The sequence below is a fragment of the Aspergillus nidulans genome, chromosome VI (genome assembly GCF_000011425.1).
Source record: "Aspergillus nidulans FGSC A4 chromosome VI".
NCBI classification, from domain to species: Eukaryota; Fungi; Ascomycota; class Eurotiomycetes; order Eurotiales; family Aspergillaceae; genus Aspergillus; species Aspergillus nidulans.
In genome coordinates, this window is record NC_066262.1 from 2,451,190 (window position 1) to 2,478,073 (window position 26,884).

General features: G+C 50.5%; 10 protein-coding genes across 10 annotated transcripts, besides 1 other annotated feature; 2 read left to right on the top strand and 8 right to left on the bottom strand.

Annotated features, from left to right (window-relative positions):
- Positions 1-26,884: part of a sequence feature (contig 1.51 915..1114266(-1)) that runs on past both edges of the window.
- ANIA_02884 (uncharacterized protein) lies at positions 1,201-3,129 on the top strand (the record flags this gene model as incomplete). The annotated part of the gene is made up of 7 exons (XM_655396.1): positions 1,201-1,619; positions 1,673-2,080; positions 2,131-2,208; positions 2,259-2,473; positions 2,522-2,633; positions 2,724-3,016; positions 3,077-3,129. 7 exons carry the CDS (start codon positions 1,201-1,203, stop codon positions 3,127-3,129), a joined length of 1,578 nt encoding a protein of 525 aa, XP_660488.1.
- On the bottom strand, positions 3,544-4,620 carry ANIA_02883 (CCDC174 family protein; the record flags this gene model as incomplete). Its single annotated transcript, XM_655395.1, has 1 exon — positions 3,544-4,620. The coding sequence occupies one exon, from the start codon at positions 4,618-4,620 to the stop codon at positions 3,544-3,546; it is 1,077 nt and encodes a 358-aa protein (XP_660487.1).
- Positions 4,817-6,129, top strand: ANIA_02882 (homoserine dehydrogenase). Its single transcript, XM_655394.2, has 2 exons — positions 4,817-4,913; positions 5,022-6,129. The coding sequence occupies exons 1-2, from the start codon at positions 4,883-4,885 to the stop codon at positions 6,095-6,097; spliced, it is 1,107 nt and encodes a 368-aa protein (XP_660486.1). The 5' UTR covers positions 4,817-4,882; the 3' UTR covers positions 6,098-6,129.
- Positions 6,183-7,632, bottom strand: ANIA_02881 (heme-dependent oxidative N-demethylase family protein; the record flags this gene model as incomplete). Its single annotated transcript, XM_050612604.1, has 3 exons — positions 6,183-7,243; positions 7,319-7,496; positions 7,546-7,632. The coding sequence occupies 3 exons, from the start codon at positions 7,630-7,632 to the stop codon at positions 6,183-6,185; spliced, it is 1,326 nt and encodes a 441-aa protein (XP_050468512.1).
- Positions 8,148-11,994, bottom strand: ANIA_02880 (protein calF; the record flags this gene model as incomplete). Its single annotated transcript, XM_655392.2, has 5 exons — positions 8,148-8,281; positions 8,355-8,900; positions 9,068-11,270; positions 11,317-11,859; positions 11,917-11,994. 4 exons carry the CDS (start codon positions 11,992-11,994, stop codon positions 8,623-8,625), a joined length of 3,102 nt encoding a protein of 1,033 aa, XP_660484.1. The 3' UTR covers positions 8,148-8,281; positions 8,355-8,622.
- Positions 13,353-15,240, bottom strand: gmdB (general amidase GmdB; the record flags this gene model as incomplete). The annotated part of the gene is made up of 5 exons (XM_655391.2): positions 13,353-13,519; positions 13,575-13,659; positions 13,716-14,579; positions 14,626-14,901; positions 14,950-15,240. 5 exons carry the CDS (start codon positions 15,238-15,240, stop codon positions 13,404-13,406), a joined length of 1,632 nt encoding a protein of 543 aa, XP_660483.1. The 3' UTR covers positions 13,353-13,403.
- ANIA_02878 (tetratricopeptide repeat protein) lies at positions 15,580-17,602 on the bottom strand (the record flags this gene model as incomplete). Its single annotated transcript, XM_655390.1, has 2 exons — positions 15,580-15,636; positions 15,875-17,602. 2 exons carry the CDS (start codon positions 17,600-17,602, stop codon positions 15,580-15,582), a joined length of 1,785 nt encoding a protein of 594 aa, XP_660482.1.
- On the bottom strand, positions 17,934-19,354 carry ANIA_02877 (OSBP family protein; the record flags this gene model as incomplete). Its single annotated transcript, XM_655389.1, has 4 exons — positions 17,934-18,731; positions 18,789-18,843; positions 18,890-19,215; positions 19,286-19,354. 4 exons carry the CDS (start codon positions 19,352-19,354, stop codon positions 17,934-17,936), a joined length of 1,248 nt encoding a protein of 415 aa, XP_660481.1.
- Positions 20,101-22,237, bottom strand: ANIA_02876 (uncharacterized protein; the record flags this gene model as incomplete). Its single annotated transcript, XM_050612606.1, has 9 exons — positions 20,101-20,412; positions 20,487-20,570; positions 20,631-20,687; positions 20,735-20,973; positions 21,032-21,226; positions 21,278-21,402; positions 21,454-21,936; positions 21,982-22,021; positions 22,087-22,237. The coding sequence occupies 9 exons, from the start codon at positions 22,235-22,237 to the stop codon at positions 20,101-20,103; spliced, it is 1,686 nt and encodes a 561-aa protein (XP_050468513.1).
- On the bottom strand, positions 22,729-24,385 carry ANIA_02875 (fructose-bisphosphate aldolase FBA1). The gene is made up of 5 exons (XM_655387.2): positions 24,326-24,385; positions 24,035-24,229; positions 23,868-23,978; positions 23,517-23,819; positions 22,729-23,464 (listed from the first exon to the last, which is right to left on the bottom strand). The coding sequence occupies exons 2-5, from the start codon at positions 24,140-24,142 to the stop codon at positions 22,904-22,906; spliced, it is 1,083 nt and encodes a 360-aa protein (XP_660479.1). The 5' UTR covers positions 24,143-24,229; positions 24,326-24,385; the 3' UTR covers positions 22,729-22,903.

Here is a 26,884-nt window from a genome sequence, read left to right on the forward strand (position 1 = left end):
TATTGAGGAAACTAAGCCCAGATAGTTATGAAACCTGAAGATGGAGCCGATATTGCGATATAGCGACATTGCCTTCGAATTATATCCGAGACCTATATTCTCTACCTAGACTCTATGCTGGGGCTCGGCTTGCCAGGCGCTCGAGAGGCGATTGCGGGAGCAGCCGTCCTCCAATATCACAGCAGACCTGGAACTGGAACCTGGCCATCGTACTAAGTGTCGAGTGAAAATCTGCTTCCTGGATACACTGGGACGTCTTTGGAAAGCCGAAGACGGTCGTGTTAGGTCTTGGGAGACCCTTGGTGACATTCTGACGCTGTATCTCAGTGAACTCGAGCCTGAGGTTCGTATTCGTGAAACCATTAACCTGGTGTTTAATAGTCAGCAGCCGGGACAAGCAATTCATAGGGCTAAGAAGGGTAGAACTCATGTTTCAGAGCAAGACTTGCAGCCACTGCACTATCAGGTGATGGTGGCTTTAACGGCGGCATTATACATGCAGTGGGGTTGCACCTTCGCGAGCCTTAGGCTAATTAGACGCGACCACGTCAACGTTCTTCTGTGTCAAGGTCTGGTTTGTCCTCAATCCATTGTGAGAGCCGCATGTCCTCGGGCCCTGTCTTTGCCTGTCCTGACCCCACCTGAGCGTGCTCGTCTTCTTGCTCAGAGGTCTGCACTCGGGGGAAGGGGAGGGAAGGAGAGGGCGGGTGACTTGAATAGGCTCGTCCCTTTAATCTCTGACCGATCCAGGTGGAGTTCTCCCTCTTGTCTTCTCATCCACTGAGTCTCCGTCAGGACTCTTCTCGGAGAATCCTCGATCAAGCCAATATGCATATAGGGGACGATTCCGATCACCGCACTTTTCGGATCCTGCAAGATTACTCCTCTTCGCCCTCTGCTTCCCACTGTGCAGTGGTGGACTTCTGCGCTGTCCCCAACGTGCCCCTCATCGTGCTGTGATTCTTTTCTATTTTCATAATCTTCTAATCTTCATTTCACTTATATAGCATCGGAACTAGCAAAAGCATTTGTTATCTGTCTGGTTTTTGTGCCTTGCGACTATTTCGCGCGACTTTGTTACAGCGCCTTTCTTAACAGTGCGCTACGGCTCACGGCTATACCGCATATCCCACCAACTCCTTTATATACCGAGTCAATCGCCCCTCCGGCCTTACATGGCCTGTCATATGTGACCTCACGATGGTGCTGAGCGATGTTGCCGGTGTCGCAGAAGAAGTCGCCGCTGGCTTCCGTCGCTTTCGTGACTTTCTCCCAGAACATAGTACCGAAATAACCGGCCTGATTGCCGACCTGTTCACGATCAGTACATTCCTGAAAACGCTAGAGGAGCTGTCACGGCACCACCACCACGGAGCTATTTTCAATGTCGCACGTTCAGATGTGGACCTCGTTAGTGACAGTTTGCAATATACTCTTGATGATATTGTTGAATTCTTCGGCGACTTAGACGGCCGTAGAGGCTTGACTAGTCGAAGTGCATATAAGCGAGCTTGGGCAGGCATGTCCCAGTTTTTCATGGACGAGTCGGGCGAGACTCTATCCCGTCGATTAACCAATTACAAAGGGTTCTTGAGAGAATTGGAGGACTTGATCAAGGAGTGAGTGGCCCCAATTCTCAATTGGTCTTGGAGCTAATATGTGCTATGAGTAGAGCTGGACCCGACTACTTGTTCATGTCTCGCCTGCGCGAACAGTTTCAAGAACTGTTAGTAAAACAGGATGGCCATCTCGCTCGGCGTCTCGGCGCATTGTCCGTGAGCTCCTCGTCCTCAAGCAGCAACAGCACCGCCCCAAACAGCCCAATGGGTGATCGTAAACCTCGCACTCGCAGGTCTTATGAACGAGCCCGGCCGGTGCATCTCTCACCAGTACCTACTTCACCTTCCTCAGGGTCTTTTCTCGACATCCCACTTCCCCGAGCTCCCGCCGTCCCAAGCTCGCCTGTGACTAGCTCCGCGGCCAGTCATTCATTGGGTTCTAATATAGCGAACGAACACTGGGCAGCGCAGGTGTTCTTTCAACCGCGTACGGAGACGCGGCTTCCAGCAAGGGGCGATAGGTGCGGACCCAGCATCTAGCTGACGAAGACTATACTAATACATCCGGCAGGTGCATTTGCTATGGGGATCCACAGCCCGACTTGTTTGAATGGCTTGATGCTGAGGACTTCACAAAACTCCTTGAATTGTAAGAGCTGTTTAGTTTTGAGCCTTCGATGGCTCGACTAACAGGCATAGGTCTTTCGGCGGCAACTTTCGCGTGCTTTTCTATGTTCGGGATGACGACCACCGTGCTCGCATTGTATGCGGCCAGTCTGGAGATTATTATTGCCTTCCATTGAACTTGCTGGAGATCAACAGGCGCGGCCCGTCATGCCTGAACCTATGCCGACGCCGCAGGAGCGGCTCCGAATTGGTGGTTTGGGCGAACCTCAAATTCAGCACAATTGAAAGTACGTTTGAGTCACCATATTTGAGTGACATGGCTGATTCTTTTGCAGTGATGGTGCTTTTCTTCTGCACATTCCTGGCGCTTCGCTCTCAGGATTCAGGCCGGCCTGTGTCGCAGATTCGTGACTATGAGCTTTTCCACGAACAGGAGCTCTTTGCATCGTAAGTCAGTCACCCGCTATTTTGGATTAGAGGCTGATTAAGTAGACCAATAATAGATGATGGCTTCGTGCATGCCTTGCGCGTATATAGGGACACTGTCACCGGTGCAGTAAGGCTCCAAGCCTCAGTCCACAAAGGCGAAATGAAGAGGTGTGCTACGCGCGCGTTCCCTGAAATATTAAGAGCTAACAATGACAGATCCCCTGTCTGGACGACGTTCATAACGGACCTCGTCCGAACCCCCCGGTGGCTCCGTATAGTTGAGCGCGACCCAAAATTCATCATACTCCGAGAACTCTCCCAGACCATTTTTACATTTCCTGACTACACTCCCCCGAAAACGCATAAGGGCGGGCACCTGCTGAAATTCATGAATCGTGAGGGTAAGCCGTACCTGCATATCTCGATCGTTTCTCTGGTTTTGTTTCACTAACAATCAATAGACGCTGAAGGATTTATACATATCATGGCGGAACTCGCCGATGGGAGGATATGATCTACCGCTTACGGTCTACACTTGAAGATTATTATAAATAATACTGATTATTGGTTTTACAACTCGGCAACAACTGGCAATAATGGTGACATAACGACAGAAGACTACTTAATAATGGGCCTGGATATGCCCTGCAGAAACATGACTTACGATTTACGCGTTATGACTGATACGGTTCCTTATTCTGGAGCAAGACTCAGCATTGTTTTCGTTTGGATTTGATTTGCAGGCTGCGGCTTAGCATGGCGCATTCGAGCTAAGTTTATTAGGGAAGCATGTACAACTGGGTTATTTAGTATTATATGGTTGAATTAGAGTTAAAATAAAAGTGGCCAACAAAACTATAATGGGTATCTCAAATCAGGTGCTAATACTGAACACAACCCCGGACTCCAAGCATCAGAAAAAGCGAAGCTACCCCGAAACTCCGATATCAACATCCGTAAGCCCAGAAAGAAACATCTCCGCGCGCCTTTTCGCCCTCAGCTTCTCAATCTCCTTCCTCCTCTCATCTTTTAACCTCTCCCGCTCAAGACGCCGTTCCCTCCTCGCTTCCCTTTCCTTTACCGTCTCGACCCTTGCATTTAATAACTCCTCCATTTGCTTCTTGCGCACTTCCTCATCTTTTGAGAAGGCATAGAACGCCGTTCCCCGATTCCGAACTTCCGCATCAGCATCGTAATGTACTTGCTCCGGTGTTGGCGACCGATCACGCCGCTTTGCAAGGTACGCCATCTGCTCAGCTGCCATGTCTGTCGGCCGAAAAGCCTCGCTCTGCACCGTCTCACCGTAAATGAGGTTCTCTGGTCTAGAAGGGCGCCAGCGTTCAGTATTTTGCGCATCCCCAGTGGCAGCTGCTCTCAGTTCAGCCGCTTGCGCCGCCTCCTTCCTTGTTCCGCGGCGAGTGCGGCCGAGCTCGTCTTCATAGGAGATGATGGACGCGTTATCGTCATCTTCTTCGCCTGAACCAGATTCCGCGCCAGAACTCTTATCCTGCTCATCAGCCCATTTCCGATCAAAATCAACCAATCCCTCCTTTTCCTTTCTTCGCAACCGCGAAAAATACGCATCTCCTTGTCCTGTTGTCACTTCGTCCTCGCTATCACTTCCCGCTGCAAGATGAAGGCCTTTCTTCAAATCCTCGTATTGCCTCGCCTTCTCCTCCATCCTTCTTTTTGAGCGGTGTAGTGTCGCCTCATCGACGGACCCAATGTCCTTCGAGGACTGATGGATCTGCCGAACAGCTGTGTCATCGTCATCGCGGAGATCAGCCGCGGCGCGCTTCTGAGCGCCTTTGTTGGGCCGCGAAAAGAGGTCTGATTTAACAGTTTTGGAGGGTCGGGGCCGCCCATGCCCGTGACTGCGTTCGTTTGAGCCCGAGGCGATAAGGGAAGAGAGCGTTGTTGTGAAAGCAAGGGTTGAGGAGGAGGGTGCTGTTGAGGCGGATTGTTGTTTTGAAGGTTTATGACCGTAGAGTGAGGGATTTGACATGTTGCTCGATGTCGGTAGTCGGTAGGACGATTACTTCAAATTCGGGTTCCTGGAATACTGCAACTGGACCGCGAACTCGCATTGCGGTCTCAATTGATCGGGCGCTGACTAAGCTATTAAGTACCCCACGGTGGAGGGGATCCTGTCCGGTGATCGGAGTCATAGTTTCTAGTACTTCGTACATCCCCTCTATATCTCTGACCCGTTCAACGCAGATTCGTGCAATTCGAATTGACTAAGAGTAGCCATACAAATCAGCAATATGTCTGCCCCCATTTACCTCGGTGTCATCGGTAAGCCACCTTTTATCTTTCCTTTATGCCTACCCCGCCTACGTTCAAACTCAAGCCGCCCCCAAAATAACTTCTTAACTTCATACCTTCCTAACTGACAGCCCCCAGGTGTCGGCGGCGTAGGAACCGCTTTTCTCAACCAACTGGCACGCCTCCCAAACGCCCCAAAACTGATCCTCCTCGCCCGTTCCAGCCAAACCCTCCTCTCGCCTACCCCCTCTTACTCCCCCACCATCCCCGCCGCGGAATGGAAGACCGCCGTCGAAACTCCCTCTCTTACCAAATCCGGCGCATTGACCCCAGATGAGATTGCCACGTACCTTGCCTCTGCCCCCGGTCGCTCTATTCTTGTCGACAACACCAGCGATCCCGCCCTGGCATCCAACTATCCGGTATTTCTGCGCAAGGGTATCAGTGTCGTCACGCCAAACAAGAAGGGATTCTCCTCGGACTTGAGCTTGTGGAAAGAGATCTTCGCTGCGGCTGCTGAAGGGAAGGCGCTTGTTTACCATGAGAGTACAGTTGGTGCCGGTCTGCCGGTTATTTCGACGTTGAAGGATCTCGTCAACACCGGTGACGAAGTCACGCGCATTGAGGGAGTTTTCTCAGGAACGCTCTCGTTCTTGTTCAACACTTTCGCGCCGGCGTCCGGATCTTCGAGCGCGAAGTGGAGTGAAGTCGTTAGCCAGGCGAAGGAATTAGGATACACAGAGCCTGATCCTCGCGATGACTTGAACGGCATGGACGTCGCCCGCAAACTGACTATTCTTGCACGTATTGCTGGGCTGGATGTGCAGTCTCCGGACTCGTTCCCCATTGAGTCGCTGATTCCCGCCGAACTGACGAGCCTGCCGTCGTCTGCGGACGGAATTGCTCAGTTCATGGCGCGTCTTCCCGAGTTCGATAGCCAAATGGCTGCTATCAAAGAGGGTGCTGAGAAGGCCGGCAAGGTCGTGCGATACGTTGGTAGCGTTGATGTTGCTAAGAAGGAGGTCCGTGTTGGACTGCAGCAGTTTGACAAGGACAGCGCCATTGCCGGACTCAAGGGCAGCGACAACATTATCTCCTTCTACACTCGTAGGTACGGCAGCAACCCACTCATTGTGCAGGGTGCTGGTGCCGGAGGTGATGTTACAGCTATGGGCGTTACGGCTGATCTGCTGAAGGTTATTGAGCGTCTGTAAACCTTACTAGCCGCAAATAACTTCCTAGCAAGATAAATTCATATAGAATAAAAAGGTAATAATCACCTTAGCCTAAAAGTTCACTTTAAGAGCGCAAAAAAGCCTTCACAGCTTCTCCCCAATATGGCCCGTTCTTGTACTCGTGGATCTCCGGCACACTGCCTTCCTTTAGTCCATCTATCGCAATCGCCAGCTCCTCACCCAGCCCCTCCTCTTTGACATCCTTAAGTGGATACGTATACGTATGGAACGCAAACAGAAGCGCCTTACTGTTCGGAAGCCGATGTAGCGTCTGCCTCTCGCATCGGAGGAACGTGTCTTCTCCGTCAAAGCTTTCCGGATGTAACTTTTCCACCTTTTCATTCCCTCTTTCAGCATTAGGGGAATGATTATGCAACCCTCCAAACGCAGCAAACAGCCCCGTGCCCTTGGGCATAATACTCCAGTTCACGCGCACAACTGCTTTGCCCACTTCAAGCCGTTCGAAGAACCGATCCATGCTCTTGGAGAGTTTCTGCTTGTATCCGGGCAGTGGGGCGTGAATTGCGGATAGCGATAAAGAGAGCTTCTTGCGTGTGTCAAAGCCAGCCGGATAGTAAGTTGTATAGGCTTCGAGGTGGTATTGGGATTTCAATTCTGGGTCTGATTCTGAAGAATGATCTTCGAATGATGGTGGCGGAACTGGGGAGGGGAGGAGGATAAGAAAATCCTCGTCTATCCAGGATCCGAGAGTATCGAGCAGGTAAAGTAGTTGAGTCTTTGTTCGGGCAGTGTCATCTTCATCTTCAATATTGGTCGGACAAAAACGCATCAAGTCTTCTGGGTCAACAGGAGCCTTTAGCCCCGTAACGAGGGACTCAATCATCATTTTTCTCATTTTTTCAGACTTTACGTTCCCAGTCCCTAAGTGGTCGACAAGCCGAAACATTGTGGGATACCGCTCTGGCAAGTAAGTACCCATAACATACGCATACCACTCACAGAGCGCCTCTCGGATCTTCTCATTCTTAGTGGGATTCTGCGTGTGGATATTTACTCCCCGCACGACATCCGGATGCTCAGCCAGGAGCTTTTCTCGCAAAGAGAGGCGGGAGAGGTATGTTTTGTCCATAGGGATCAGGTCTGAGAGGTCGAGATGGGTTATTGCTGTTATCTTGTTAGTTATTATGCCTTCACCGATTTGTAGCTGGAGGCTATTAAGGGACTAGAGAGACAGCTCACCCATAGTTAAGTGAAACTTTGGCTTGAATGGTCTGAAAACAAGGGGCTCGGTCGTTTCCCAGTTGAAGCTGGGGAGAGGGGTGACAGGAGGATAGCCAAAGCGGCTTTGTTTTGCTTCCTTTCCTGGATATGGGCTTGGTGACTCGACGCCATGATTACGGCTGGCGTTTGGTTTACGCTATAGGTGCGTTAGCTGGATCTGGACATACTGGCGAGTAGCGTCGTACTCGGATGTAGATCACAAAAAAGCATATGAAAATTGTGAGGAACGCGACCAGCGGAGTCCTTGCGAGAACGAAGTCCAAGGTTGGCATTGTACCCACGTTGAGTTATTCTTGTACCCTTTGTTGCGATGGGGGGTTCCAGAGGGTCCAGATATAAGGTGGTAATCAGTTGGAGAAGTCGTATACTGCAGGTGACCTGGTGATATCGCTAAGCTTCCGATTGGCCGTTAAGACCGTCTCAACGCCGATTGATCCACGCTCCGACAGATGAAGGGCACCAAACAGATAAGTTCGCTATAAGCAGTGGTATAATGTACACAGCCCAACACGGGGAAGAAGGACAGCGGGCGGCGCAACGCCCCGCAAAAGGACAGCCATGTCATGGCAAAAGAAACCCACCTCGCCCGTAGTCACATCACCCAGGAGGAAGAAAAACTCATTACTCCTTAAATAAACACTGTCAATATGATTCGGACTGCCCGCTCCTCCTCTTCAGCTCTCCCCCTGCGTCAGGATCCGCTCTCATCATCACATTCTCTTTGTCGTCCATCTCCGATGTAGCGCTTAGACCGAATCGATCCGGAAGCTCATTCAGACTCGGCGCTCTTGGACGCTGCATACCCCTTGCCCGGCCCCCAACCGCCGGAGTGTAATACACCGCCAGGCGCCAAGTGTACAGAGCCATATCGAGTATGATGAGGGTCACCCAGGGGAGGATTGTCACGACGCCGAGGAAGAACTAAGATAGAAGACCATTAGCGTTTGATCACAGACGTGCATCAAAAGTATATAGGAATATTGTGGTGCCATACAAAGAACCGCACGACCCAGCTCTCGAGGTAGATGAACTCTGCGGGGAGGATGGAGTACCAAGCCATATTCGCTCGTATAGGTATCCTCCGTAACAAACCGTACGATTGCGCCGTTTGATAATAAGGTTGTGCTATCGAATAGATTATTACCAGCAAAGTGCAGTAAATAATCACTTCACTCAGCCGGGGTTTGTGGGATCAGAAACCATTGATTAACTACGCAGCGTTGCGGATATGTCGGAGGCTCGAACTCGGTGGCGTGGCCCGATCAGTTGAGGTGTTGCACCAGGCAGCGACGAATAGGCTGCTGATTCAACTTGCAGAGAGCTGGCTTGTATAAGCATCGACTGTTCGAAATGGCAACCGCATCGTACAGCTCAGGACGTGCAACGGTGGCCGATGGGCTGCCTAGGCTGCGACTATCTGTGGTCCGAGTGTTGTCGGGAAAGAGCGATCGGCCCAATCCGGTAATTGGTAAGCATGCTCCTGGTGCCTGAGGCTGCTGTCGCACGGCCAAAGTGTAGTTTTCAGGTACAATAGACACAACTAGACACTTTGTCAATTATAAATGATATTTATATACAGGGGTATCCCAGTGTGTATGTCCAAAAACAGCCCAAATCCAAGGGTTGCCAGTATACACGGCTAGATGTAATGCAAGTAAACTGGAAAAAGTTCTATCAACGCTAAACGCAAAAATCACCTCGCCATACGATACTGTTCATATGATGTAAATGCATGGTCATCCTGATCAACAGGACCATACCCTCCTCCCGGCCGCCACGGCTGCATGCTGACTCCCGCTGGCTGCTGCACCTGTCCGAGGAGCTCCGTTTCACTCTCATTCTGGTGCTGGTAGAGCCCTCTGCTCATCCCGCTACCCGTTCTGAATGGCGGCGGACGGAACACAGGATGCATACCCTGGTTTAATCGCGGATCGTATGCTTCGGGCTGCAGCATTGGCAAACTTGGGACGGATGGTGCGGGAGAAGGTGCCCGAGAGGAGGTGGGGGACCAGTCGCCCAGCGCGCTCCGTGGCGTGTGAGAGCGCTCAGTCATCAAATCCTCTGGTCGCCCATAGATGCCTCCGCCGAACTCTTCCTGGAAGTCGGCGCGATCCTTGTAGTAAGCGAAATCGAGGTGATGCTCCGGGACCACCTCGAACGGAGCCGACGTGTCCGGCATGGTCTTGCCAGGCTGAGATTTCATCATTGGGTCCATGACAATGTCTGAATAATCTCCCTCCGCTTCATTACCTCCCAGCCGTCCACGGTAAATCTGCTTGAGCGCGTCGGCAGCCTTGGCGTGCACCATAGGCGTGATCAATGGCTTGAATAGGGCCGGGTGGCCGAACTTGGAACTGAGTCGGTCCCCTGCCGATTTGCTCGACTTGCTAGCAGCAAGCGCTTCGGTGTCGCTCAAGTTCGCCTTGTTGTAGTAGGTGCAATCGTCATCGAAAGTCCTCATACAATACCACTTGAAAAGAAGCATCAGGAATGGGAGCGGCACGACACAATACACCATGTTCCAGGTTCCTCTTGCCTTTGCTACAAGGCCAATGATCACATTGGACAAAATAGCTGCGAACACCACTCGGTTGAAGAGCACACGCCAAAACTGGCCACCAGATTCGTTTTTGGTCACAAAAATATACATCAGCATGTACTTTTTCATCATTGCATCCAGACCAAAGTACAGAGCAGTGACCGGCAGCACAATGGGCTGTAGAGTTGCGAAGCAGATGGCGATAGTCGAGTAGTAGAGGAAATAGTTGTAGTAACTGGCGTAATCGAATGCCGGCGGTGCTGTCCACTCAATCGTCTGCCGGGGTGTCGGGGCGAGGAAGGTTTTGGCAAACCACACCCAGATGAGATGCACAAACTGAACCAGGTCGATAGCAGCACCCATGTTTCGCTGCAGCAGATACGTCACCCAAAACGGAGAGACATTGCACATGGCACTGAAGGCTTTAATGTAGAACTGACCATCTTGAACTGCCTGCCATGGATCCTCATTTTTGTTTTTCAGGTCGATGACTGCTGCGATGAACGTCCACACCGCCGAGAAGAGAGAAAAAACAATCAGATTATTGAAGACGAAGAAAGAGTAGAGGTGCCTAAGAACGTGCTGCTCCCGGAGAGTCTTGGTCGCATCACCAGTCCGAGCTGACAAGCGACGGAAGATGATGGGTAGGAGAAGATAAAACAGAGACGTCACAGCCGGTGAAAGGATACCTTGGACAGCGGCCCAGACCTTGCGGTTTCGGTCAAGTTCCGTCTGGAAAGCCGGCCAGACGGAACCCAGATTCGACAAGTTGGAGAGAAAGACGGCGATCAGAGCGTTAGGTGCAATCCACACAACAGTCAAAGCGGTCACCCAAAGGAACATTACAAAGGCCTTCCATTTTCGAGCCGACTTGGATAATGACAGGTTCTCCCAAATGAGGTCGTGCGGCCGCGTGGCAAGTCGAATAGTTGTACCACGAGGATGCTTGTTGCGTGCCACGTACGCTACCGCATGGGCGTGCTCAATCTTGTCCCAGCTCACAAACCCATATGGCATCGCGTTCCGTTTATCAATAGATGCCCGAACATGACGAATCTCCTCCTCGAGTCTCTGAATGCGGTCGGTAAGATAATCGATAGCATCGACCTTGCCACTCCCATCCTCGTCTCTGTGGCCACGGGGTGGACGCATTGTTGGTCGGGACGGCGGTAATCGATCGGGGTTCTTGAGATACTTGGCTAAAACAGACTCGAGCTTGCGCACAAGTTCTTCGTGTTCTTTGATCAATTTCGGAAGCCCCTTCACGTTCCGTCCAACGGATGACCGGGGAAGTGCTGCAGTGGGGTTCAGCTCGTCGGTTAAACGTAGAAACCCTTCGTCGGTGCGTAGATCTGGAGGGATATCGGTAATCTAAAAAACCGTTAGGCACTTTCATCACAAGATGCAGCTAACGCACCATCAGAGTCCGCGCATGGAGGCTTCGCTGGTAGTCGGAACTCTCGAAATACCGCCTTCGCAGGGCCAGGACGGCTTTGTAGTTCCTCCACAGAAAGAAAGTAATTATGATGTTGAAAGCCCACGCACATACAACCTGGCTCCAAATCGCATTCACCTTGACGTACAGCGGGGTCATCACGACAAACGCAGTTGCACCATCAGTATTTTGACTTTGAGTTAAGTTGACAGGAATCATAACTCCGCAGCCAATTATACTGAGAAAGATAAAGATGTTGCGGCACATTTTGGTGAATCGGATGAAGATTGTAGCGTCGAGGCCGACACAGTCAACCAGCTCCGCCTCTTTCGTCCGGATGACAGGCTTGATCCAGGCAAAAAGACCTTTCCCAACCGGCGGAGGAGCGTGCTTGCGGTCGGCATGTTTGACTTTGGGCGCATAGACGAGGGTATGGCGAGGTCGGAAGAGGGAGAAGAGGAGCGCGAGGACAATGGCGACAACTGCGGACGTGGCTAGCGAAGCCCAAACGGCGTTGGTTTGAAACTATTCATTCATCCATTTATTTAGCAGGGCGAATTTGGAGAGATGGAGAAAACGTACTGCAGACTTGAATGGGTCCTGAATAAGCTTGAGGAACTCCTCGGCGCCATCACGCCGCCAAAGAGCTCTATAGTCCATGGTATAGCGAGAGAAAAGACGGCATGGATAGAGTCTGGAAGACCAGAGGCAGAAGGACACAGCAGCAAGCGAAAGGCAAGCAAATGCAGGCAAATGCAGGCAAAGGCAGGCAAAGGCAGGCAAAGGCAGGCAAAGGCAGGCAAAGAGACACAAAGTAAGCGAGTGACAGCGAAAGGCGAATAAAGGAACCAAACGCCGAAAGACGAGAGGCGGCCAAGGACGATCGTTGGCGATAGGACTTGAATCTGGATCGCGAGCGTCGTCAGAGAAGGAAGCAGATCGACCGTGGAGGAGTTCTAGAACTTCTCAGCCCAAATTACGGGGCTGCGCTGAAAATAGGCCGCCCAGAGAGCCCAGAACAGGGCTGAAATGAATCCTGAAAAGAAGTTCGAGAGAGGGATCGTTCAGTTCGGCCCCTGGACCCTCGTGCCTGAGATAGAGATAAATAGCAGGCCCTTCCTCTAGTCGCAGCAGAAAATGAATCAACAGTGGAGATACTATTTTTAATATGAATGGCTGCTAGCCTGCTCTGAGTAAAGTCTAGCTGAGATGTCTTACATGCTGCCCACCGCTTAACCAATTGAGGCTAATACTCGAAGTATTCTGCCGCCATTGTCTCACCCGCCTGGGGCCCTCGGAATACCGGGTGCCCTTGCACGCCTAACCAACCAACGTGCAAAGCCACAAGAACCACGGACCAAGGATCCCAGCGTGGCAAATTGTTTATTACACTGCATTCCTGTTCTTGACGTTATCTTGTAAAGAGTTTTCTCGCTTCCAGGCAATTCTTACAAGGTGATGATGCCTTAGGATCACCAGTCGTCGTCAGTCGTCGACGTCACACGACATTAATGCTCTCCTTATGAACGTATGCGGTATGCCCCAGATCAGCATACTGCAGAAGACCAGGATAGGTGTATCCTGTACGCATTATGATGTTTTAAACCCACACTATCGGCGCTAACTAGGAGGATGCCTCCATACGTTAAGAGAGCCTCAAGCCACCACTGCCACGAGTCGATCATTTTATTGATGCCTGGGGTAGCGGGCTGGGATACCTATGCGCTGGTATAGACCAGACCGCTTGACAAAGGTACAAAACAACTGATCAGAATGATCGGTTGCATCTGCTCCCTAAATAGTAATGAAGGTCATGTCCGAGCCCTTGTCCTGGGCTTTTCCCACAACACCCAGTTATACTTTCAAATGATAGTTCCAGGGCGGGCTTCCGAGCTTAGAACCAGCGAAGGGGGGGAAGAAAAATAATAATAAAATTAAAAGAATAAAAAAATAAAATGAATGAATGAATGAATGAATATAATATATACAAGAAGTGAAATATAATAATTTAGAATTGTAGAATAACGTTAAATAATATAAATAAAGACAAAGTTCACTGGGTTACTGGATCAGACTCGAATGTCCCTATCAATAATCCTCGCTGCAGCGAGACATTTCTCATCCTGGAATCGAGGCGCAACAATCTGGAGAGCACAAGGAGCTCCATCCACAGCTTCGGGATCGTCTGTTACTGTCAGCCTCCCATTCGACCTCAACGGTAGCAAGTAGGGTTGACATACAACCTGGCTGACCACCGCCCACTACCATAGGCTCTGGATCGAGTTCTTTGCTCGCTTTTCCGTAGGGAATGATGCATGCCGGGTACTGTAGTATGTTAGCAAGCACCAGGCTTGTCGGGGTTTTGATGGACTGTTTCCTACATCCAACAAGTTCCATATAGCTGTATATGGCGGCCACCCGTACGAGTCATGCGGCACGGCCGTGTTCTGTGCCCCCGGGGCAAGAATCACATCGATCTCATTCTCTACAATTGTTCTCCTCCAGGATTCGCTGTACTTCTTTCGTGCGATCTGCAGGATCTTGATTTTGTCAAAGACCCCGAGATCCTGGCTGAGATAGGGTGGGCCGGAAAACATTGGAGAGGGAAGCGTAGCCACAGATGTCACCACAGGCTCTCCGCTGGGAGTGATATGGTCAAGACGTGGTCCATATGTAAAGAACTCGAAGGCCAATCGGTTTGCGTCTGCAATGTCGCGAGATGGGTCACTCGGTAGTCGGATGATCCGATGGCCCATTCGCTTCAGGTTCTCAATGGCCGATTCTAGGGCCCTCTTGACGGGAGGGTGAAGAGGAAAGTGTTTGTCTTCTGGCAGAATACCGACTGAGAGGAGAGATTGCGGCTCGGTATGTCTGATCCATGGCATCGCAACAGCAGCTGGGTCGTATCGCCACGGTCCGGCTGCCAGGACCCGAGACATGAAGAGCTCGAGGTCGTCGAAAGACTGGGCTAGCGGTCCTGCCGACGGCGATATCATTGGTGTCTCTTCGGCCACGCCGGAGACCTGCCCGCCAAATGGTACGCGGTCTGTTGTCGGCTTGAAACCGTACAGACCACAGCAAAGCGCAGGAATCCGGATAGAACCCGCGACATCAGTTCCCACGCCGAGGATAGAGCCTCGAAAAGCAATGAGGGCTCCCTCACCGCCACTCGATCCTCCTGCAGTGAGGTTAGTGTTGTGGGGGTTCAAGGTGCGGCCGTAGATGTTGTTCTCTGAATCGGCAGTCTTCTTTCATTAGCACTTCTCACGAACCCCCAGTACAAAGACTAACCATCAGTGTCTGTGGAATATTCGTTTTCACATAGAGCACCGCTCCAAGGTCAAGCAACAAATCAACCATGGCCGAGTTCTCTGTTGCCGGTCCGTTCTTCAGAAACGAGACATATCCCACCGTTGTATGCAGGCCTTTGACCTGGAAGCTATCCTTTATGCTGATCGGCAAGCCATGTAGCGGGCCTACAACCTTGCCTTCGCGCTTGAGATACTCATCAAGGTACCGTGCTCGCTCAATGGCTTGGGCGAAGAAATGCTCCGTCAAACATGACGTCTGTACGAGTCAGAAACAGCACAGTGTACGCAAGGCACATCATCCTACCAGTTGCTGCGCAATTGCCGCCCTTTTGCAAAACGCTGTCGTAACAGCCAAAGAGCTAACGTCACCCCGTGCCAGTCGCTGAAGAAGCTGGCCCGCTGAATAGTTCTCCGTGATGTCCAGCTCATCCTCTGAGAGAATCCCACTCTTTCGCACAGGATCTGCCTGCAGGAGACGGCCGTCTGCCGGAAGCGAAGCTCTGAACTCCCCGCTCAGTTTCCAGTCTGTGGGAATCAGAAGATCCAGTATTCTGCGGCGCTCAGCTACAGCGGCTTGCCAGGTTTCTTCCGCCATTTCAAGTACTTGTACCTATGTATAAGTCGACCAGACAACTCAGTAGGTAAGTATCTGTTCAACGGAAGGCTGGCAACAATCCAAGACTTTATAGTCTAAAGCCGAGGTGTCTATTATTAATCTATTGTGCTTTTCAAGTTATTTGTACGTTGGAAGATGGGAAGCAACTCCAAGTGAGCCTGTGTCCACCTGTGCTTATCGAAGCTAAGGAGGTAGCGTGGGGAAGGCCAACGTATACGCCGGCCAAACCGCCGGCTCGCCATCGTTCCTGAATGGACGGTCGGTAACCTAGCGAGCTGGAGTTGCAGATCCAAGTCCTAAACCGTCCAATGACTGCAATCAGGCTTCCAGCGGATGGTTGAGGGAAGTGACTAGTCTGAGTAAGCTGAGGCTGACCTGTAACCACACATCTCTAGCTGGTCCTCTAATTTGATAGATATAGTGGGCCAAGATCTTTCACCAACAGCCGACATAGTAATCCCTAAGCCCAAGGGCAATTAGCAGGTAAAATGTCTGAGAGGCTGTGGATATAGGTTAGAACCAACGTAGTTCGGTTTCTGAAAGTACTCAAAATCAGCTACAGTATATCGTCTTTTGACCATTCACAATACTTATGTAATCACCGACAGCAAACCTCATTCCCATCACCATCCTTCCCAGACGCCCTCAGTTCATGCACGCCCGTCTCCGTTCCCGATGCCCTAGCACAAAAACAACTCTTGTTAACGTCAACGTCCGCTACGGCGACAGCCAATGTCAACTGCGGCTCAATAACAGCCGCTTCGTCCCTCCTTCCGAGACGCAGCAGGCACTCATGGTAACCTCTCAAAGCCCACACATTGTTCGCGTGCCGTCTGGCCCTAATGACCGAATTGTCAAACCCCAGATCAGTCTTATACACAGCCAGTGCCTCTTCAACGTGGTTTTGCTCCAAGAGGAGCGCCGCGTACGCGTGTCGCGCCGGCTGCATCCAAGACCAAGGCTCGCTATAGCCCAGGCTATCGTCGAGCTGCACTGCGCGCGAGAGATGCGAGAATGCAGCTTCATATTTTCCAGCCCGGTACTCGATTTCTCCGTCGAGCATTGCGGACGCGATGGCCAGAATGTCAGTGCATTTGTTGGGAAAATCGAGGCGTGATTCTGGGACCGATTGTGCGGCGGCTGTGTACAGTGTTTGGTACCTCTTTGCCTCCTGGGTATTCCCCGTCGCTGCGTGAGCAACTCCCTTGGCGTAGTATACCATTGCTGTCGTGACACAGTACAGTTCTTGATCGGTTGGGACAGGCAAATCGTGTATGATCTCCTCCCACATGCCGAACCGCACCATCACATGCGGTCGTACGGACAAATACACCTCTACGAAATCCGCAAGACTAACTAACAGTTCTTTTGGGAGTGTCTTCTCCATGCGCTCGACTGCGTCCAAAGCGACGGCTTTCTGGCCCGCAAACATGGCTGCGTAGATAAGGGTGTGGTAGTTGTGCAAGCGGTAGTTTGAATAAAAGTTCATGGCGCCCTCGTAGTGCAGATATTTCTCATCTGCGATGGTTGCGCGCTGGTTCGCCCGTATAGCGGCACGGTAGTCCCCAACCAGCACGTCCAGATGTGAGGGCATGTGGTTTGCATGGCCAGAGTCTGGGACAAGCTCGCGCAAATAATCGGCTGGTACCAACCCTAGTTCCGGTGTTGGAGACATCTCAATCAGGTGGATGTAGAAATGAAGGATGCCGGGGTGATTAGCAGCATTTTTATCACGCAGTGCTCTTTCAAGCACGTTTTTTGCGTCCAGTGTCCTCGCTCCTGGATTTGGAAGGCCTGTCTTTAGATCCCATAATTTCCACGGCGTTAGACTCATCAGCGAGTCTGCGTATAATGCCGCGACGTCGAGATCGTCTCCAAATGCGTGATAGACCTTCTCCATGGCGTCAGCATATGCCCGGTTCCGAGACGCATAGTGCTCCATATCTTCTGCGGGTTTGTCGCTTGCGAACCGGGCTTGGATGGCCTCTATGAGTGCCTGTTCAATAGGAGTCGCAGACTGCGCGAGATCCTGTGCTTTTTTGGATGCCTCGTATGTGCGGCGAACAATATCGTTCAAGTCCTCGCCGAAGAATTCCCACGTAAAGTTGTAGTTGGGTCCTAGAGCGTATGCGAGACCCCAATATGCGATTGCACAGAGTTCATCATGTGCGATTGCTTGCTCGAAGCAAGTGACTGCTTCTTTGTGGTTGAAGGTGTAGACCCAGGTGAGGCCGCGATTGAACCACGTTTGAGTTGAGGGGTTCGTGGTCGTGATGGGGCGACCGAATGTGCCTAAGTCAAATGGATATTCTGTTCTTTTTGAAACGGGAGATATGGCCATGTTGAGAGAAAATCTGTCTTTTTGATAAGGAGGGGGAGGGGTATATTTATCCCTCTGGGCTAGCTTGCCTATGCTTGACTAAGCAGTACAACCAAGGTTATACGAGACTTCACGAATGTTATTAGTATAGTCTAGTTATTTGTGCAAAAAAATTGCACCCTACAAAATGTACTGCACCAGTAAAGCATTATCTTTTGTACTATGTACAGGGGTACCCGTAGCCAGAGCATAACCAAACGAATCTATAATTTGCCTGTCCCCGATCTTGTCGTAACAGAAGAACAAGAAGCGAATATAATCAACCGTATATAACCCACTGATATCCTGTGCTTCAGTTTGAGACACCAAGGCCTTCTCCACCGACCTTATGGTACGGAGGCTCCGCGTTGGCAGCCTTCTCTGGGCTGAATCGCCAAACGCCGCCCGTTTTGTCGCTCTCCAAAGAGGTCAATCCAGCCTTTCTCGCGAGCTCCAAGAACTGCTGGTCCTGATTCTCGTCGACACGTTCGAAGAAGCGGCGCTCCCATTCGCGGCCTTCGGCCTTTTCGACCTTGCGGAGCTCCCGCTGCGCATTTTCTATCTTGCCTTTGGCTGCGGAGACGGCGTCCATGTTCCCTGTTTCGATGTTTGCTGCGACGTCGCTCCAGGCGCGGCGGCTTTCGTACAGGTCCTGTTCTTCGATAGGCGCAAGCGTAAGTGGGGTGGTTTGCAGATCCTGAACTGATACAGTCTCCACGTCTTTCTTGATTCGAGCATCCTTGATCGTGAATGTATTAGACCATTGCCCATCTACGGTGTATAGGGGCTTCTTTTCGCCCTCGCTTTCTTTGTATAGACTAGCCGTGAAGGTATTCTTCTTGCCGCTCACCCAGCCTTTCCCAGAATAGCTGATCTTCGAGATGTAGCCGGTACTGCTGACGATGTAGGTCGACTTTTCAAGTTCCATGAAGGGGTTTCCGTAGATCAGCGATTCGACATGGAGGGCGGGGAGGGTGATGACATATTTCTCCTGCTGAGCTGGGTCGTTTTTGTCGGCGCCGGGGGGTGTTAGGGTATACAAAGCATGTCCAATCTGCTTGATGTAAATAGTGCTGGAAAATGAGGCCTTCTGCGCATTGTATCCTTGCAGCTATGTTTCGATTAGTTTTCTTGGAATTCAATGTGACACGTGGACAAAGTGACAAACCTGAACACCATGCTTCTCATTCCGGATAGCATAAGCAGTCGCTGGAGGATGGTGACTACTCAATTAGCAAATATACTCACATTGCTGATCAAATTACCTACCTGACTTGTTCGCTAATCAAAGTAGTTTCGCCGATATTCGCATCGCTATCCCACTTGCCGAGAAACAGCTCTCCGAGGAACGGGTTGAGAGGCTTCTTCTCACTGCCTAGTTTCTCGCTCCGGCTGCAGTACTGTTGGCGAAGAGTGCTAAGGAACCATTTCAGAACAGCGAGAGCTCGCTTCTCCGGGTCGGCTTCCCGTGCCGGAGCGACAAATAGGGCGGGGTGCTCGGCCCAGTAGGCAGAGTATTCGGTGAGGGATGTTCCGGAGAGAATGAAAGGAGGTGCAGTCAGAGAAGAAAGGTCACCGTTGAACGAGGCGATTGACTAATGCAGAGCAGTTCATGTCAGCTGTCAGACTCGGCTGCAGGGATGGTCGGATAAGTTAACTGCCTACCTTGAGAAAGCTCGACCACGTGGATTTGTTCTGGGCTGGCAAGCCGGAGGCAGTATCCTTGGAAGACATGTTTATGGTTGCTCACCCCGTGGCTAGAGGTTTGTAGGCGTCTAAAGAGGTATTAACTATCGAAATACTTCGTTTGAGTCCCGGCTTGCGTGTCACAAAGCAATGAAGGTGCGGACGTGGCCAGAGTTTCCTGGAAGACCGAAAGGACGAATGAGACTTGGAAAGATCGATAGTAAATTAAAAGTCAGACTAGGGCGAGAAATCTCGCGACGACAGAATTCAAGATGGGGCAAAGAACAGGGGGAGAGGTGTTCTGGGGAAATTGAGAAATCCCAACGGGGTCGCCAGAATCTCCGATCTCGACGTCATCCACCACCACTCCCCACTCCCACTTTATACACAGCCCAATGACGACGCCGACGCGACCACTGTTGCATCAAGTTGATCTAGTCCCAATTTAGAATGAAAACGGCTGCAGGTGCCTGGCATTCTCGTGGCGACTGTTTTTGTGAATTTGCGGGAAGCAGTCGTCAGCATAATTTCCGAATTCATTTGAGTGGTGGAAATATATACGAAAGGGGTCGGGTATGAGGCAAAAGGCACCTGACTGCGACATCGGGAATCGAAAGACTCTGGTATGCTCAAAGTACCCTGAAGGGCTTTTCCCTACCACGAATGTCAGGCGGCTCTGCTCCTACTCTAGTCTAAGTCTTAATGCGGCCCCCAGACCCTTGTAGACTGTCTCTGGGCTGTTCTTGTCCAATCTTATCTGATGCCTTGGCAAGCCTGGTTTCTAATGCAATCGATCAATCACTTCTTGCGGCACCCGAGTAGCGACAGTCAGCATTATCAACCTCTTCAATCCTTTCAGAAGCCCCAATTGAAGCTCCCTTCCCGCCAGCCCTAGAATCCGATGCGTCAGTTCTACCCCGTACAGTAGTCCTCTGCCTATGTGCCTCTGCAAACTTGCTTGCATTCTCACGGCCCTTCTCAACATTAACGAGCGCAATCGCTATCATTGCCATGGTACAAATAGCAAATAGGAATGGGAACCCCATCCAGTTATTATGCGTATCGTTGATGATTGCTTGAATGACGTTGGGTCCAATTATAGATGACTGGTTTATGAGCATCAGCATGTTCAGCGCTCATTGGCAACTCCAGAACAACTTGATAATTTCAGGTGACTCACCGCACGGTTCGTGATTCCGAAGAGCGCGAAAAACATGTTATCATAGCCAGGAGGCATTAGCTCACTGATCATTGTTTGGGCATACTGCGTGAGAACATTAGTCCCGACACAAATTGGAATGGAAGAAGCAGTAGTGAGACGTACTGCATAGTATGGAGCTTGAAAGAGTCCAAATATGACATTGTAAAAGTAGAATTCCCACTGCACTTCTATAAGTATCATGAAAGTCATAATAAATAGCAGCTTACCCGGTTATGATAACCGATGCGATGTGTCCAAAGACCGATCATGCCCCAAAATGGTATGAGAACGGTGAAGAAGTTGGTGACGAGAAACATACGTTTAGTGCGGACTCTGAAATGTCTCTGGAAATACCAGAAGCCGAATGTGGAGGCGATGGAGCATACAGCTTGCGATATGCCCAAGTAGGTGAGTTGTAGGAATGAAAAGTCAATGAAGTCATTTTGGATGATTGATACCAATGTTCCTATATCAAGTCTCAGATCTATCGCTCTTCTGGTTTTCAAGGTCAAGAACGTCGGTACCGGTTGTGTTTAGCCCATCCGCGAGGAGAAAGTAGGCGATATAGTAGAGGAGGATCTGTGGTAGAGACCGGATCTTCCTCATTGCTAGCCAGATCTGCTTAAACCCGATGGTTGCGTAGTTTGAGCCTTCTGGAACTCTAGGGCCCGGTCTTTTCTGCTGAAAGATGAACCACCACACCCCCAAGACAACCCAATCTGACGCTATATTAGTTGCAGGTTAAGTACCCAAGCAGGAAGATTGCGCACACGAGTTCGTCAGACAGATGGCTAAATTATTCGCATAGTTATTGCCCTGCATAGGCAATAGAACACTTAGGTTGAGAAGCAACACGGCCAAATAGCCAATATTACTATGTGCTGTGGATATATTCCTGCATTTTCTCATCAGTATCATCAATATCAAGAACCAGAACCACGCTCACGAAATATGATTCCTCTCCAAGGACTCAACAGCATCATAATCCCTTTGATCGATCCTCCCCTCTCTCAAATCCTCCTCCCTCGCCTTCCTGACATGCGGCATATACCTCGCAAGCTTCGGGAACATTGCGGCATAAAACACCAGCGTTGCGCCATACGCAACATACGTCACGATATACAGCCCCATAGCGGCGGGCCACTGAGTCGGCTCTCTGATAGCAAGCGTCCCATACTGCAAAGCCCAGCAAACGACTGTAAGAGCGAGGAGCAACCAGCGCCCGAAAGAGCCGTAGTCTGCGGCACTCCCGAGCCAGACAAAGATTATTGTCATGAAGGTGAAGCTGAGGCCATTTGCTATCAACACAATCGAGGAGACGGTTCGTGTCCCTCCGGCCCAAGGGACTACGCAAGGAGACGAATCGGTGCAGGGTTGCCGGGGCGTGGTCCCTGGTTGCCAGCCGGCGCCGTTAAGGGACCATTGAAACCTAGACGGTCAAGAATGCTTGTACAAGAATGGGACAAGGCCTTACAATGCTTGGGTATACGAAAGAGGGCCTACTCCGTTGTCTCCTAGATGTTAGAGAGTCGATCAGTAGCAGTACTGTAAGGGCACCATTAACACCGTCCATGTCTACCATTATAATAAAGGTAATAGGACCACAGTTCCCGCCGAGTTGTCGTTGGAACATCGAAAGAGTCCACTTTTGCTGTGAATAGGCGATCATATTCGTCTTGATCTGCTTCAATTTGCTCCAGCGTTGGAGGGTGCTCCGTAACAGAGGCCATCTCGTTGTATTCAAAGCTGGTCTGCTGTTGCACAATGTGAGACAGCAATGGCCACAGGGGAGATATGATAGTGATGATGGGAATAATTGTGATGGCCGGGTGAGGAAGTGATACCGTAGCATTCCAATGCACAAACCCCGCTTGAGTAAACCCAGCAAGGATGGTCATGCGGCGACTTGGATGATCCGTCTTAATTTCTGAACGAGAAGGAAGGATTATGGGCAGAATTGAGCAGGCGATGAAGCAATAATATTGACATCTTTATATCTTCCATTTTTCTACCATTTTGCTTGTCATTGAACAAAATGAACATTTGATTACACTCAGCATTGTAGCCATAAGTTCTATTATAGATGCTGCTCCCTAGTGCTATGCTCCTATGGGTCTAGCTGGAATAGCTATCAACAATCTACCTCTTATCGCCTTGCGTAGTGGTTGTAACACAAAACACATATTCGCTCATCAACTTATTAGGCCTACTGTTCATTCGCTTTGAACGATAATTTTGATATCGTTTTAAACTATACCTACACCATGCCAACGCCATCTCCAAATCTACTAACAACCTTTTGCTTTTTAAGACTATACACTTTCATTGGTATCTCGTCGCCTCATATCTGTATAATCATGAATGTCCAAAATATTTTGCAAAGTCATATAACTGCTTTAGAGCTTGCCAGCAGTGTTGAAGTCCTCAAGAGCAACCTGGACACGCTTGCTCATGGTCTTCTCACCCTCACGAATCCACACGCGGGGGTCAAAGAACTTCTTGTTGGGCTTGTCCTCGCCGTCAGGGTTGCCAACAGTTGACATAAGGTAGTCCTTCTTGTTGAGGACGTAGTCACGGACACCACTGAGGTAGGCGTACTGCATGTCAGTGTCGAGGTTGACCTTGACGACACCGTAGCTGATAGCCTCCTTGTACTCCTCCTTGGAAGAGCCAGAACCGCCGTGGAAGACGAAGAAGACGGGCTTGTCCTTCTTGGAGCCAGTCTGCTCCTTAACGTAGGCCTGGTGCTTGCTGAGGAGTTCAGGGTGGAGGCGGACGTTGCCGGGCTTGTAGACACCGTGCACATTACCGAAACCAGCGGCAATGGAGAAGTAAGGGCTGATCTTGGAGAGGGCGTTGTGGATGGCGAGGATGTCCTCAGGCTGGGTGTAGAGGGAGTTGTTATCAACGCTCTCGTTGTTGACACCGTCCTCCTCACCACCGGTGATACCAATTTCCTATGACAGTTAGCGGAGGATTCAGTTTGGGTCATGATCGAAGCAGTCTTACCATCTCGAGCCACTGCTTCATGGGAGCAGCACGCTTGAGGTACTTAGCGGTGGTGTCGATGTTGTAGTCGACAGGCTCCTCAGACAGATCAATCATGTGGGAAGAGAAGAGGGGCTCGCCGTGCTGCTTGAAGTAAGCCTCGTCGGCGTCGAGGAGACCATCGAGCCAGGGGAGGAGCTTCTTGGCGCAGTGGTCGGTGTGGAGAACGACGGGGATGCCGTAGCTGGGGGCAATGCTGCGGATGTAGTGAGCAGCGGCGATACCACCGGCAATGGAAGCGGCCTGGCCATCGTTGCTAACGCCCTACGCGAGTTAGATCGGACTCGGTTCCCAGAAGTTTTTAAAACATACCTTGCCGGCGAAGAAAGCAGCACCACCCTGGGAAACCTGGAGGATAACGGGGCAGTTCTGGTCGCGAGCAGCCTCGAGACAGGCAACGACGGTGGAAGAGGAGGTGACGTTCTGTACTGTGGTCAGAATCAAGATATCTAAGCAATTGGGCGATCAAGAACACGTACAATGGCGGGGATAGCGAAGTTGTGCTCCTGAGCGTACTCGAAGAGACGGAGAACGTCATCACCGACGATGACACCGGTCTTGCGGGACAGCTTCTCGAGGACACCCATTGTGAATTAGAAGGTAGTGGGAAGTGATTAGGAAGTGGTTTGAATGTAGTTGTGAGAGATGGAAGAAAAGAGGAAGAAGAAAGGAGGCTGGAAAGGAGTTAGAAATAAGAAAGTCTGAGCTCCAGGCCTTTACCGAACGACGAATACGGCGGTTAAGTAAGGAATGAGGGGCAAAGAACTCACCGGGCAGTGGGGAAATGATGTATGAGTGATGTTACGACTAATACTGGCACGATGTGAAAGGAACAGAATCAAAGTCCAGAGGGGATGGAGGCCTTATTAATATGTGCCATTGACCCGACTCCCCTCCTGTTTTCGTCTCTGCCCGCTCCGTTCTCGACGGTTCTCGTGCTTGTTCTTCCAAGTTGGCTGCCGATCCAGCTGTTGCTCTGGTGGGGTTTGCTGGGCGACTATGACGCTTTCCGTTGCCTCAGGCCAGAGCTCCCGAAACTCCCCGCCATCACATGACATCATGCACCCGCCGTGTCAACGACAGTCCAAACTACAAACACTTCGCACTGAAGGCAGACTATGATCTTCTCTGTTAGAAACGCATCAGGAGCTTCCCGAGTTCTACGTTGGTGGATGTCTCGCTATCAGTTCTGGGTCGTTGCCGTGCAAGACATGGTACGAAGAGCTCGGCTGAGCTCTAAAACGTTAACCCATTCCGTTTTTCTTTCGTGCTTCGTCGGAAAAATAGCGGGGTCATCTTTCCGCCATTCATGCGTTTCGGAGCACAGCTGGTGCTAAACACGTTGCAGATATCGGAGTTGGCTGAGATTATTCACAGCCCCTGGGAAGGCAGGAATCCCAGGTCGATATCAGAGCGTTCGATGGCGGCTTTTAATTGATATAGCTCCGATAACCGGCTGTCCGTTTGTCGTAGATCGGAGAGAACGCCTTGTTCCACGGCCCAGTGTCCGCTCAGTTTGAGCATCGGTCATGTGTTCATTATAGTGGGTAGGAAAAATGGGCTGGATCGATGAGCTAACCTCAAACGAAGTCCACTACTGAGGTTATGTCTCCTGCATGACTACTCTGACCTCGGTCTATGTCAACGGAGTTGACTCAGTCAAATCTGCAGGAGAGGATCCCCGCCCAATCTGGGGTACCAGATCAAGCATTTGCACTGCCGTCAAGGCAACATATCATGGCAATCACCTAGGGTCAGCAGCAGGGAACTGAGATCCCAGCCGCCGTCTTAACCGGCTCTCCGTCCGAACTCTGCTATAAGAGCCATACAATGGTGACACATAGGTGTTCGGCGTCCTTCCGGCATCCTATAAACCTTCCTTGGATCCTATCAAATTGGGTCTTCTACCTGATCGATTGATATCTTCTGCTACGCAAAGTATATACACCATTGCTCCTCTTATCCATTGAAATACAGAGCATGCCAGAAATAACGGAGACGGACGATGACTCAGGTATATTAGCGGATCAATACTCTCCATCCCAGTACGGCTTTGAACATTCCGGCTGTCGATTATCAGTCAAAGCAATTTGAAGCCCCTACTATCATGTCCCATGTGCTACTCTGTTCGCCGACCTGGACGTTTCAGTCATCAGATCTTCAGACCTCGTCGGGCAAATAGGTGACTTGATCTGGCAAATGAATGAATCTAAGAGAACCATAGAGTCCCGTAAAGCATTTCCTTCAACCACTCCACATATTATGATTTTGTTGGTTGTAATAATAACAATGTTGGCGATGACGCAAACCGGGACAATAGTCTCACAATACTGGCATCACCTTGGACCAACCTGGCGGCTCTTGCGTGAGATCAGCTATGCCTACAGTTATGCAGACGTCTATTGATGACCTTGATGCTGAGCTTTGTGATTCCGGCCATTGGCCGTTCTGTCCGAGATTGACTATAACATTGGCCTCGATAAGCTTGCCCATTCACAGAGACTGGTCTGGATTTAGCAGATCTTGGTACATCCTCGGATACGGGACTCACTATGTCAATGTCTAGGACGGCGATGACCACGACTATTCGTAATGAAGCAATATGCTGCCCTACAAATGGCCGGACGCGGCTTAGACAGATACAACTGCATGTAAAGCGCGTTCAGTGCTTGCTCCTCGAGGGGCTTCTACAGCTTCTTACAAAGATCTTCCCACAAAATGTTGCCCGATATGTGAGACAAGCCTGTCTAACTGGTGATTCTTCATGCTTGTGCTATGCGCTCTACGTACTTCACCAAAATCACAACGTACCACGAGAGATATGTTCGAGACCGACACGGCTGCGTGTAAATTAGCGGTTTCGGCTTCGTGTGTGCTTTGGTTCGTTCCTGTTACGAGAGTTAGGCTCTTGTTAGAGGCTTAGAATATGTGTGCACTTAAAGGAAGTCCAGGCAATTTAATTTCTATGCTTCATGGTAGCGTTTTCCTTATTTTCCTAGGTTGTTTTAAGAGCTAAATAGCCACTAGCTACGAAAGCAGGACGAAAGTTGAGTTGTACCCAATCTCGGTGTACAGTACAGGTAGATTGGAAGAGATCAAATATATTTAGTGACGTCGTAACTGCTGCGAGTGACTGAAGGCAGCACTGCGTTACATGTAGCAGAAGTGTTCTTTTCTCACGGTTTCTTAAACCCATTTCCCTCTGCAAGATTTCTGCAAGGTTCTCCGACTCTTATTCGTTTCTTTATACATCATGGACTAGGCCCTATGGCATAAAGCCGATTGGATGTTTTATCGGAGCCTATTACCAATCATTCCTGATATAATAT